This window comes from Salvelinus alpinus, chromosome 2, assembly GCF_045679555.1.
Source record: "Salvelinus alpinus chromosome 2, SLU_Salpinus.1, whole genome shotgun sequence".
NCBI lineage: Eukaryota > Metazoa > Chordata > Actinopteri > Salmoniformes > Salmonidae > Salvelinus > Salvelinus alpinus.
In genome coordinates this window covers 110,841,686-110,854,770 of record NC_092087.1, presented here as the reverse complement: position 1 = coordinate 110,854,770, position 13,085 = coordinate 110,841,686, and the positions used below count along the sequence as shown (strand labels likewise).

The 13,085-nt window shown below is 40.3% G+C and overlaps 3 protein-coding genes across 4 annotated transcripts in view; 1 reads left to right on the top strand and 2 right to left on the bottom strand.

The window, feature by feature from the left end:
* The window catches only part of LOC139548016 (zinc finger protein 420-like), a 96,727-nt gene that overhangs the window by 4,583 nt on the left and 79,059 nt on the right, over positions 1-13,085 (bottom strand). The window contains exon 1 of one of the 2 annotated variants that reach the window (XM_071357311.1): positions 2,629-3,191. The exons of the other annotated variant lie outside the window; for it this stretch is intronic. Within the exon in view, the coding sequence (XP_071213412.1) occupies positions 2,629-2,959 (331 nt within the window). The 5' untranslated portion in view covers positions 2,960-3,191. Of the gene's footprint in view, positions 1-2,628; positions 3,192-13,085 lie in introns of those variants that run through there. 2 annotated transcript variants of the gene reach the window in all.
* LOC139548984 (zinc finger protein 180-like) overlaps positions 1-13,085 on the top strand; it is a 347,214-nt gene that overhangs the window by 304,556 nt on the left and 29,573 nt on the right. The window lies entirely within an intron of this gene.
* LOC139549713 (zinc finger protein ZFP2-like) lies at positions 7,663-9,938 on the bottom strand (the record flags this gene model as incomplete). The annotated part of the gene is made up of 1 exon (XM_071360412.1): positions 7,663-9,938. A coding segment is annotated over one exon (1,461 nt), but the record flags the coding sequence as incomplete, so codon positions are not given.

The window sequence follows — 13,085 nt, the reverse complement described above, 5'->3', positions numbered from 1 at the left end:
TACGAAGGCCAGCAGCAGCGGGAGGAGTAGGCTAAGGAAGAAGTTTTTCTGATGGTTAGGCTATCTTGTTTTAGAGGGGTGTCATCAATAGCCCATAATGACAAAGTGAAAACAGATAATAAACAGAAATACCTTATTTACATAAGTATTCAGACCCTTTGCTATGAGACTCAAAATTGCTTTCAGGTGCATCTTGTTTCCATTAATCATCCTTGAGATGTATCTACAACTTGTTCAGAGTCCACCTGTAGTCAATTAAATAAATTCAATTGATTGGATATGATTTGGAAGGCACACACCTGTTTATATATGGTCCCACAAATGACAATGCATGTCAGAGCGAAAACCAAGCAATGAGGTCGAAGGAACTGTCCCAAGAGGTCCTAGATAGGATTGTGTCAAGGCACAGATCTGGGGAAGAGTACCAAAAAAAAATCTGCAGCATTGAAGGTCCCTAAGAACTCAGTGGCCTCCATCATTTTTAAATGGAATACTCTGCCTAGAGCTGGTCACCTCCCCCAATCGCTCAGTTTGGACAGAAGGGTCTTGGTCAGGGAGGTGACCAAAAACCTGATGGTCACTCTGACAGAGCTCCAGAGATCCTCTGTGGAGATGGAAGAACCTTCCAGAAGGACAACCATCTCTGCAGCACTCCACCAATCAGACCTTTAAGGTAGAGTGGCCAGATGGAAACCACTCCTCAGTAAAAGGCACATAACAGCCTGCTCGGAGTTTGCCAAAAGGCACCTTAAGGACTCTCAGACCATGAGAAACAAGATTTGCTGGCTTGATGAAAGCAAGATGGAACTGTTTGGCCTGAATGCCAAGAGTCACGTCTGGAGGAACCCTGGTACCATCCCTACGGTGAAGCATGATGCTGTGGAGATGTTTTTAACAAAATGTGGAAAAAGTCAAGGGGTCTGAATACTTTCCGAATGCACTGTATACAGCAACACCTCCCCTATAAGCATTCCTGTCATTTCTGTAGATGTTATATCCCTGTATTGCTACTGCTGGATCAAAGGAATTATCTCAGTGAGTTTCAGAGATGAACAGTACAGTGCATTCCAAATTCAATTGGCAGGCAAGTAAACAAAAACGTTTTCAAATAAAAACTATTCCAGAAAATGTCAAAGCGTATATAACGCCCGTCCAAGAGACTGTCGACCAATCGCGTTCACATTGTCATGCTGTGACACGCAGTTCCTAAGCTAATTCTCACAAAATCCCTTTTTAAAGTCAGGGTATGAGTCGAGAAACATGCCTATTGTCCTTGAAAGTACGTAATGAAAGTACATGAAAGTACGTAACGTCACAATTGCAAAGCTATACGATATTACAGAGAACAAGTAATTCATGCCAATGTTCTTTTCTTTTAGCTATTAATACGAATGGAAAGGAGTTTCCAATATCCTAATTTCTTAAAGTATTTCTGGTGATAGCTAGTGATAGTGATACACAAGCTAGGTCTATTTGAAACATTGCCATCCCATGGCAGCATTTACCAGCCACCAGGTTCAGAAGCTTTAAAACCACATAAAAAATATTATATTTTTGCCCAAAGTTAAGATATAAATTATTCAAACTGAACATAATTCATGCTGGTTATTATTTAAGGCTATTTTAGTTTGAGTCAAAGATAGTTTTGGAATAGTTTCATTTTTCAAACAGGTTTATTATTTTATTTCAGTTTACTAAATAGTTTTCCCTTAATTATTTTTTCTATAATAAGCATGGAGGTTTTCCCTATCAACCAGTCATAAGTACTGGCGATAAAGCGCCTCGTAACCTAGCTGGGAATGGGACAAACGGAACCCTTCTGTGGTAACAGACAGGGGCGATTTGCAATCAAATCTAATTCCCAGGAATGGGGTTCATATGAACCACAGAGACTGTGTGTGGGATAATAACATGGCCCTGTCCAACCCTGCTTGTTCCCTCGACTCCGCTACCAACCACCAATCTCCAACAGGGCCCTTAACCTGTATCACTAGACACCTCATAGTGAGCTACAGGTAGGAATCAGCAATGAATCCCAATAATGAGACACCTCTGGGGAGGGGACAAATGGAACCCTTCTGTGGTAACAGACAGTTTGGTGGCGATTTTATGAATTGTTCAGCAGTCTTATGGCTTAGGGGTAGAAGCTGTTGAGGAGGCTTTTGGTTCTAGACTTGGTGCTGCAGGTACCACTTGCCGTGCGTTAGCAGAGAAAACAGTCTGACGTATAATCTAGTGGACGGGACGCTCCTTCAACAACAACAGCTAGTCAGACACCTCCGTAGCTTTCTAGCAAACATAGTTACAACATTCACCCGCTTTACACTGTTTGGTGTATATTAGTCGCTGTGTATTAAACACACTTCTGTCGTATGTACTTGTTAGCCCATTTAATTATATATTCACGTTGTTTGTCAGCTAGCTGGTTTGCTAAGTTAGCTTAGAACTAGGCTAGTCGCTAATGCTAGCTAGCTAAGGCATTTTATCACTTGTTAACGTTTTGTTGATGGTCCACTCTTGATGTTCTACACGTTAACAGTGTAGCTTCAGCCATTCCTACAGAACAACATTAAAGTGTAGAACCCCTTTACTGCATATTGGTTCAACGACTGCAGAGACGGTACTTACTGGTGTTAAACAGATCTCCAACCTCCTCTTCTTCGTCCTTCTCCTCTTTCAATGTGACAGTCATCTCCCCCGCCTCCTCTTTCACTCCAAAAACTGCTCTCTCCTCTTTCTCTTCCTCCTCTTCTTTTATTGTAACATCCTCCTCCTCTTTCACTCTGAACGCGTCTTCCTCTTCTTTCACTGTAACGTCTTTCTCTTCTTCTTTCACGGTAACAGTCTCTACTTGTTTTTGTATTGTAACATCTTTCTCTTCCTCTTCCTCTTTAACGAGAGCTTCTTTCTCCATCCAGCAGACCTCTTCTTTAGCAGGAGAGTAGCTTAGTGAACTCATGGTCGGAGATAATAGCTAGCTAGCATTAGCGACTAGCCTAGTTCTAAGCTAACTTAGCAAACCAGCTAGCTGACAAACAACGTAAATATATAATTAAATGTGCCAACAAGTACATACGACAGAAGTGTGTTTAATACACAGCGCCTAATATACACCAAAACAGTGTAAAGCGGGTGAATGTTGTAGCTATGTTTGCTAGAAAGCTACGGAGGTGTCTGACTAGCTGTTGTTGTTGAAGGAGCGTCCCGTCCACTAGATTATACGTCACACTGGCAGCGTCGCCTGAACCTAAAAGACGCACATCGCCATCTGCTGACTGGAGTGGGTAACGCAGTTGAGGAACCAAAAGTTTATTTTCATTTATTTCATAAAAGTTTAATATTATATTAAGTCGTTCAATGAGAAGCATGTGTTGATTGATTCGTGTTTAATGAGTGAGAGTTTAAAACAACCTTTACACCCACTACATAGTTGCATTGAACCATATTTCTGACATGGATGATTTTAACCCCAGAGGCATATCTTTTATCATAGCCAAAATATGGTTTATTCAATTCTTCCATTTTTTCATGACTTTGTCAATCAACTTATTCTTATTAAATCTAAATCATGGTTTAGTGTTTCTGTATCAATATGGACTTTTAACAAATTCAAATCCTTTGGAGTCATTTTGACCCCAGCCAAAAGCACCTTTGATAAATAGGACGTTTATTGAAAATCGAAATCAAATCACATTTTATTGGTCACATACACGTGTTTAGCAGATGTTATTGTGGGTGTAGTGAAATGCTTGTGGTTCTAGCTCCGACAGTGCAGTAATATCTAACAAGTAATATCTAACAATTTCACTACCCAATACACACAAATCTAAGTATTTGAATCTAGGTTTCTCTGTAGACATGATTCATCCCGCCAGATGGTGGAGGGGCACCTGTATCAGTGGTTTTGACCAGATAGACACCTGCAGACACACAGTATAGTGCCTCCCATGTACTCTCCTAAGATTGGACTTTTCTATACCACGTATCACGTGACTGTGTACAAAACTGCTAATGGTAGAAAACTCTGCCAGCTGTATACAGTGCTTTCGTTAAGTATTCAGACCCCTTCACCCTTTCCACATTCAGTTACATTACAGCCTTATTCTAAAATGGAATATTTTTCCCCTCATCAATCTACACACAATACCCCATAATGACATCACAATACCACATAATGACAAACCAAAAACAGGTTTGTAAACATTTTTGCAATTGTATTTACTTAAGTATTAAGACCCTTTGCTATGAGACTCGAAATTGAGCTCAGATGCATCCTGATTCCATTGATCATCCTTGAGATGTTTCTCCAGCTTGATTGGAGTCCACTTGTGGTAAATTCAATTGATTAGACATGATTTGGAGAGGCACACACCTGTCTATATAAAGTCCCACAGTTTACAGTGCATGTGTCGTGGTAATTTCCTGTATTACTCAATAAAGAGAGAGAGCCAACCACACACAAGTCAGAGTTAAATTATATATTCCATCTTTAATATATATACAAGCTTCACCAAAGCCCTTTTTTGACTCTCAGATCAATTCAGTGTCTATAAATGAATTCTCTGAGAGTGCTTACAAAACAATTCTTAGTTTCCTTTATAGCCAAGATACACCCCTCTCAACTTACAAAGAATCCTTTACCCGAAAGAGGAGTATCCTATCGCTAGACAGCATCAGCTATAAATCATTGTTCAGTTTGATCTCCCAAGACAAGGTTTAAATCTCATGCTTGATACTTCACTGTCTACCAAAACATTACCTCATCCAATGGCATATATCAATTGTCATTTCTAGATATTCCCAAACCTGGACAAACTCAAAATCAGACAGTGAGCCTCTTCGGTCAAATACTAGGTCAAGATAAGGGCAACCTCAGACGGGAAATACAATTGGTTCCAAACACTGCCAAACTCCTTCCCCCTATGAGAAAAGTAGGGAGTGACTGGCGTACAGACATTGTATGAGATAACTAACTGGTTCCCCAATTAATAACTCCATCCCGTCACATGGTTTAGGAATAGTTACAGACACGTTCCCATAAGAAAACAACGTTCCCATAAGAAAACAACTGTCCTCCTCCCCTTCTGATATTCTACTTAGCACCACATGGTTTAACATATACATTGACTTATGAAGACAAGCCTGACCTCTCCCCTCTCTGTCCCCAAGTTCCTAATCCCGAGCTCAGAAGATTCTAATGACAAGTATCTCACAAGCATATGATGACAATAACATCTTATCTATCTATGTTACCTAGCTACATCTGATTCTGCCACGACACGTCAGAGCAAAAACCAAGCCATGAGGTCAAAGGAATTGTCCGTAGAGCTCTGAGACAAGAATGTGTTGAGGCACAGATCTGGAGAAAAGGTACCAAAAAATGTATGCAGCATTGAAGGTCCCCAAGAACACAGTGTCCGCCCTCATTCTTAACTGGAATAAGTTAGGAACCACCATTACTCTTCCTAGAGCTGGCCGCCCGGCCAAACGGAGAAATCGGGGGAGAAGGGCCTTGGTCAAGGAGGTGACCAAAAACTCGATGGTCACTCTGACAGAGCTCCAGAGTTCCTCTGTGGAGATGGGAGAACCTTCCAGAAGGACAATCATCTCTACAGTACTCCAACAAATCAGGCCTTTATGGTAGAGACCAGACGGAAGCTACTCCTCAGTAAAAGGCACATGACAGCCCGCTTGGAGTTTGCCAAAAGGCACCTAAAGGACTCTAACCATGAGAGACAAGATTCTCTGGTCTGATTAAACCAACTCTTTGGCCTGAATGTCATGTGTCATGTCTGGAGAAAGTCGGTACCATCCCGGTGAAGCGGTGGTCATGGCAACATCATGCTGTGGAGATGTTTCTCAGCAGCAGTGCAAATTGTCCGCTGGTTTTGGTGTAATTTCTCACCCATTTTGTCAGTAGGAGAGTTAATTTCCCCTCAGGCACACACATTAGTTGATTGTTATTATGAAGGTCATTTGTATAGAATGTACTTTTCCCCACTCATTCACCCCATCTCTTTACATTGCTTATTTATATGTGGTGACCTGACTGCGTCCAGACTGTCAAAGGCCCATCCTGGTAGATCTGAACCTAATTCAGCTTGGAGTGATCAGATGACAGAAGTCACATTTAGGTGCCAGGTGTAACTGAGGCCATAGATGCTCCATATCCATTACTTTGAGTGTTTTATATAATATGACTAAATATGTTTCTTTCTGTGTTGCAGGGGCAGTCAAGAAATGGAACGGCAAGGCCACAGAACATGACATAAGCAGAGCTGTGGGAGACCACCTCAAGCCCCTGGTAGAGCCGGGGGTGGTGTTTACCACTCCACCACCAGAGCTGTGGGAGACCACCTCAAGCCCCTGGTAGAGCCGGGGGTGGTGTTTACCACTCCACCACCAGAGCTGTGGGAGACCACCTCAAGCCCCTGGTAGAGCCGGGGGTGGTGTTTACCACTCCACCAGCAGAGCTGTGGGAGACCACCTCAAGCCCCTGGTAGAGCCAGGGGTGGTGTTTACCACTCCACCACGCCTTCTGCAGGCTGGAAAAGTGGGATAGATACTGTTTTTCATACTAAGATGGAGGGTCTGTTGATTGGTCAGTCATTGGGTTCATTTGTTGAAATCAAATCAAGCTTTATTTATACAGCACATTTCAGACATGGATGCAACACAATGGCTTCACAGGAGAAAACAATGAAAATAAACAGAAATACTTAGTACACAAAAATAACAGGATAAAAAAAACAGAAGATTAACTGAAAGACCAATGAGCATTCTAAGGAAATGCCATTGATTAAAACACGAATTGAAAGCAATATCCAACCCAAAATATAAGCTTGTTTTTTAGGAGGGGTTCTCAAAGACACTATGGGGGTGTCGACTGAAAGTTGACTAGTAACAACAACTGGGACATAAAAGACACCCACCATGAGACCCACTAAATCTGCCCAAGAAGAGGCAAACAACAGAAAAACCCACAACAAACTTAAAGACAGGAAGCAAACCAAAAAGGTGGAGCAACTAAAGGTGTTGACTCTCCACATCTTTTAAGACAACTGGAGCACTGGGCCAGACACTCTTAAATAGAACCTGGACCAGCTCAGGTGAAACACCTTCCCACTAACGAGATGGACAAGCCAGCACAGGTGTAACACATACTGACTAACGAGATAACACCAATCAATGCGCCCTACGTGCTAACGAGCTATACATGCTAAAGTCCAACCTCAAACCATAAATGGAAAAACCAAAGACTAACTAACACCTTAAGAGTTTGCTCACCAACAACAGAAAACAACTTTCATTTCACATTATAATCAACTACAATGCTTCACCGTCACCAATATAAACATGGTGTCTGTCTACTGGCAAACAATTAAAAACAATATTTATTTTTTATTATTCCCACAAAGATTTTTCTTTCTATAGCTTCTAGAACTCTCGTCTTCCTAAAACCCACTAGCTTCTAGAACTCTGGTCCCCTTGGAACGAGCCCAAACAAAACTCATCTCCAATACGGAAAAACGTGCAGTAAAAATAAACTGTGATCCATAACAACGCACTGGCTAAACGCAAAACACAAAACATTTTGACTGCCCCCCTTGAGACAATCAGCAACCAGGTTGTTCTCACCACGGACATTTTTATTTATTTATTTATTTACCGTTATTTTACCAGGTAAGTTGACTGAGAACACATTCTCATTTGCAGCAACGACCTGGGGAATAGTTACAGGGGAGAGGAGGGGGATGAATGAGCCAATTGTAAACATGTCTGATTTCAAGAGGAAACTCCTGCAATATCCGTAGTAACTTTCCACCTCACTGCAGAGCTTCTCTCTCTATTCAGAGTTCACTCGATAGGCATGTTGTTGGATCGGGGCCCAGTCCCGAATGTTAGGCATGTTGTTGGATCGGGGCCCAGTCCCCAATGTCATGCTCTAGTACATTTGGTTTGGCACATGTGAGAATGAACCCTGATATTCTAAAAACAGGGCAACAATGTCAATATAATTGTACCCAAAAAACTGTCAGTTGGTTGCATGAATAATTTTCATTACTAAATGTTACATGAAATGTAAATATGAAATATTTGGTTGCATAGTATTATTTTCAACAGCTTTTCAATTACATTTTGCTAGGTGGGATGGCCTCAATGTCAAAACACAGTTTTAACGTGTCCAAATCAATAACCAATATGCAGAAACAGTTTGGGATAAATTGAAAACCTAACATGTGGTATATACACAAACATCTGCCACAATAATTGTCTTTTTTAAAAACAAGCTCCTTATAAACTTCACAAGCACCAAAAACACTGTTGTTTTGACAAGTAGCAATAAATCACCGATATCGATTAGGGGGGAAATCCGGTTGTACGTGCTGTTGAAACTAACAACAAACAAAAAAACATGGAAATGGGAGATATATTTTAGCTCACTGGTTAGAGGACAACCTGTAGAAGACAGTCAGCTAAGACTTACAGCTATAAGGTTTCTCTCCTGTGTGTGTTCTCTGGTGTCTAGTTAGATAGCGAGAAGTAGAAAAACTCTTCCCACATTGATCACAGCTAAACAGATTCTCTCCTGTGTGTGTTCTATGGTGTATATTTAGATAGGTAGAAGTAGAAAAACTCTTCCCACATTGATCACAGCTATAAGGTTTCTCTCCTGTGTGTGTTCTATGGTGTATAGTTAGATAGCTAGAAGTAGAAAAACTCTTCCCACATTGATCACAGCTAAACGGTTTCTCTCCTGTGTGTGTTCTCTGGTGCACTGTCAGAGAGCTAGATTGACTAAAACTCTTCCCACATTGACCACAGCTAACAGGTTTCTCTCCTGTGTGTGTTCTATGGTGTATATTTAGATAGCCAGAAGTAGAAAAACTCTTCCCACATTGATCACAGCTAAAAGGTTTCTCTCCTGTGTGTGTTCTATGGTGTATAGTTAGATAGCTAGAAGTAGAAAAACTCTTCCCACATTGATCACAGCTAAACGGTTTCTCTCCTGTGTGTGTTCTCTGGTGCACTGTCAGAGAGCTAGATTGACTAAAACTCTTCCCACATTGACCACAGCTATAAGGTTTCTCTCCTGTGTGTAGTCTCTGGTGCACTGTCAGATAGCCAGATCGAACAAAACTCTTCCCACATTGATCACAGCTAAACGGTTTCTCTCCTGTGTGTATTCTCTGGTGCACTGTCAGATCTCCAGATTGACTAAAACTCTTCCCACATTGACCACAGCTAAGCGGTTTCTCTCCTGTGTGTGTTCTCTGGTGTATATTTAGATGGCTAGAAGAAGAAAAACTCTTCCCACATTGATCACAGCTAAATGGTTTCTCTCCTGTGTGTATTCTCTGGTGCACTGTCAGATCTCCAGATTGACTAAAACTCTTCCCACATTGACCACAGCTATAAGGTTTCTCTCCTGTGTGTATTCTCTGGTGCACTGTCAGATCTCCAGATTGACTAAAACTCTTCCCACATTGACCACAGCTATAAGGTTTCTCTCCTGTGTGTGTTCTCTGGTGTGAAGTCAGCTGGCTAGATTTAACAAAACTCTTCCCACATTGAGCACAGCTATATGGTTTCTCTCTTGTGTGAATTCTTTGATGTATTTTAAGTTTTACTGAGGAGTTTAATCTCTTCCCACAGTCAGAGCAGCGGTGAGATTTCTTCCCTGTGGGTCTCTGCGGGTGTTTCTTGAGGTGTTCTGATGTGGAGAGACTCTTCTCTGCCTCTTCAGCATCATGTTGTTGTTGAGGCTCCCCAGAGGATCCACTATAGTCCCGTATCTCTCCTGTGTGAACAACAAAGTCAGACAGACGGTTTATTAAGGCCCACAACAGTAGAAATCCACTGTTTATTTGAGGTGAAAGGTGATGCCCAGAGCGTACCCATGAAGTTGTACAACAATTGATGTCTGTTAAATTATTTTATAATTGTCTTAAGACAGTCAAGACCTAAGCAGTGTGCCAGACGACCTTTGGTCTCCAAAAAAGGACCCCTCTGTGTTCTGTGCTAAAATGGCAGCGATGCACATGCATTGTAATTGTAAAGCTCGTTTGAATCTCCTATATGTTTGTGTTATTGTCGGAAAATGCTCTATAGCTAGCTTTGCCATCAGCCTGAAACTGAGGGTTTGTACATTAAGTGTTTAACAAATTGGCCCATAACTTCACCTAACAACAACATAGACCTACTGTAGGACCCATAACGTCACCTAACAATAACATAGACCTACTGTAGGACCCATAACTTCACCTAACAACAAGATAGACCTACTGTAGGACCCATAACTTCACCTAACAACAACATAGACCTACTGTAGGACCCATAACTTCACCTAACAATAACATAGACCTACTGTAGGACCCATAACTTCACCTAACAATAACATAGACCTACTGTAGGACCCATAACTTTACCTAAAACAACATAGACCTACTGTAGGACCCATAACTTCACCTAACAATAACACAGACCTACTGTAGGACCCATAACTTCACCTAACAACAACATAGACCTAGGACTATAAATCATTTAATATTTCAGGTGAAACTTGGAAACTAAAATGTCTGTCATGACATTTCTTAACCTTTTGTCAATAGGGGGAGCTGTTAGCATTATTTTTTTTTTTACATTTCCAAATTAAACTGCCTCGTACTCAATTCTTGATCGTACAATATGCATATTATTGTTATTATTGGATAGAAAACAGTCTATAGTTTCTATAGGAGTTGAAATTTTGTCTCTGAGTGGTACAGAACAATTTTTACAGCACTTTTCATGACAGGGTTCAGATTTCAGAAATTTTTACCTCTGATCTGGGGTCTGTTTATAAGGCCACAGTGAATGCTATGAAGAAACCGACACTACCTACGTCTTCCTCTGGGTGTCTGTACGTCATCACGTTTTCAATGAACTCGATGGGACGTTCACAGCCATTATAAATGACAAAAATGTACAGAGACCCCTCTTTCTCAACGTGCGCCTCAAGCGTGAAGGCCATCGGACCTGCCTCGTTCCAAATCGTTTTCTAACCAGCATTATTTCTCCGGTCATGTTTTCAGTCGTTATAGTTGTTAAAAACATCATAAGGTAGTTAATTTGAAACGTTTTATAGCAATTTATATCCGTTTAGTGCGATTCTGAGGAATGTATTTGTCGTGCACTTTCTAGCTTTGGGAACGTTTCGCGGTCTCGGTCGTTGTTAGTGGACATTTCGAAGGACAGAGGACATCTATCGACCAAAAGACGTTTATAACATAGAAAGGATACATTGCCCAAGAATATGATGGAAGATCAGCTCAAAGTAAGCAATATTTAATATGATAAACCGTGTTTCTGTCGGAATATTTTAAACGCATTTTTCGCCATTTTGTTTTGTATAGCTTCACTTGGCCAACCCTGTATTGAAAAGTAAGGATAATTTTAAAAATGTAAATCAGCGGTTGCATTAAGAACTAATTTGTCTTTCGATTCCTGTCAACCCTGTATTTTTTAGTCAAGTATATGATTAGCTTTTAATTAAACTAGATCACTCTGATAGATGACGTCAGACATATTGAGGCTTGATTTCCTAGTATTTTCATTGTGTAACCACGGTTTTGTATGGCTAAATATGCACCTTTTCGAACAAACTGTATATGTATGTTGTAAAATGATGTTACAGGAGTGTCATCGGAAGAATTCTGAGAAGGTTAGTGAAAAAAATAATATCTTTTGGCGGTGATTACGTTATAGCGCTCTTTGGCTGGAATCGATGCTCTGGTAACGTTTTCACATGTAGTATGCTAACTTATCGATTTATTGTGTTTTCGCTGTAAAACGCTTAGAAAATCTGAAATATTGTCTGGAATCACAAGATCTGGGTCTTTCCATTGCTATGCTTTGTCTATTCTTATGAAATGTTTTATGATGAGTAAATTGGTCATACACGTTGCTCTATCTAGTAATTCTAGTGGATTTGTGATGGTCGGTGCAATTGTAAACTGTGATTTCTACCTGAAATATGCACTTTTTTCTAACAAAAACTATCCTATACCATGAATATGTTATCAGACTGTCATCTGATGGTTTTTTTTATAGGTTATTGGCTATCAATATCTTAGTTGAGCCGAATTGGTGATAGCACCTGAAGGAGTAAGAAACTGATGGAGTTAGAATAGTGGTGTATTTTGCTAACGTGTTTAGCTAATAGATTTACATATTTTGTCTTCCCTGTAAAACATTTAAAAAATCTGAAATGGTGGCTTTATTCACAAGATCTGTATCTTTCATCTGGTGTCTTGGACTTGTGATTTAATGATATTTAGATGCTACTATCTACTTCTGAAGCTATGCTATCTATGCTAATCAGTGTGTGGGGGGTGGGGGGTGCTCCCGGATCCGGGTTTCTGAGGCAGTAAAAGTTAACCTGATCACTAGATAATTTTGTGAATAATCCCACTAGGCTACTCTGTAATGTGTTGTCATTCTAAATGTCCTGAATAAAGGAAAATAGCTCTGTGTGTTGTACAACAGCCTATCCATCAAGGAACAGTTCTCTACACATTATGAGCTAAGTATCTCTGTGTCCAAACAGACTAACGAGAGCCTACAGTAAATCAAGCAGACAATAACACATTGTCTGCTTGAGGTCGACCGATTATGATTTTTCAACGCCGATACCGATTATTGGAGGGCCAAAAAAGCCGATAACGATTAATCGGCCGATTTAAAAAAAAAATGTTTTTATTTATTTGTAATAATGACAATTACAACAATACTGAATTAACACTTATTTTAACTTAATACATCAAAATCAATTTAGCCTCAAATAAATAATGAAACATGTTCAATTTGGTTTAAATATTGCAAAAACAAAGTGTTGGAGAAGAAAGTAAAAGTGCAATATGTGCCATGTAAGAAAGCTAACGTTTAAGTTCCTTGCTCAGAACATGAGAACATATGCAAGCTGGTGGTTCCTTTTAACATGAGTCTTCAATATTCCCAGGTAAGAAGTTTTAGGTTGTAGTTATTATAGGAATTATAGGACTATATAGCTTCCGTCCCTCTCCTCGCTCCTCCCTGGGCTCGAA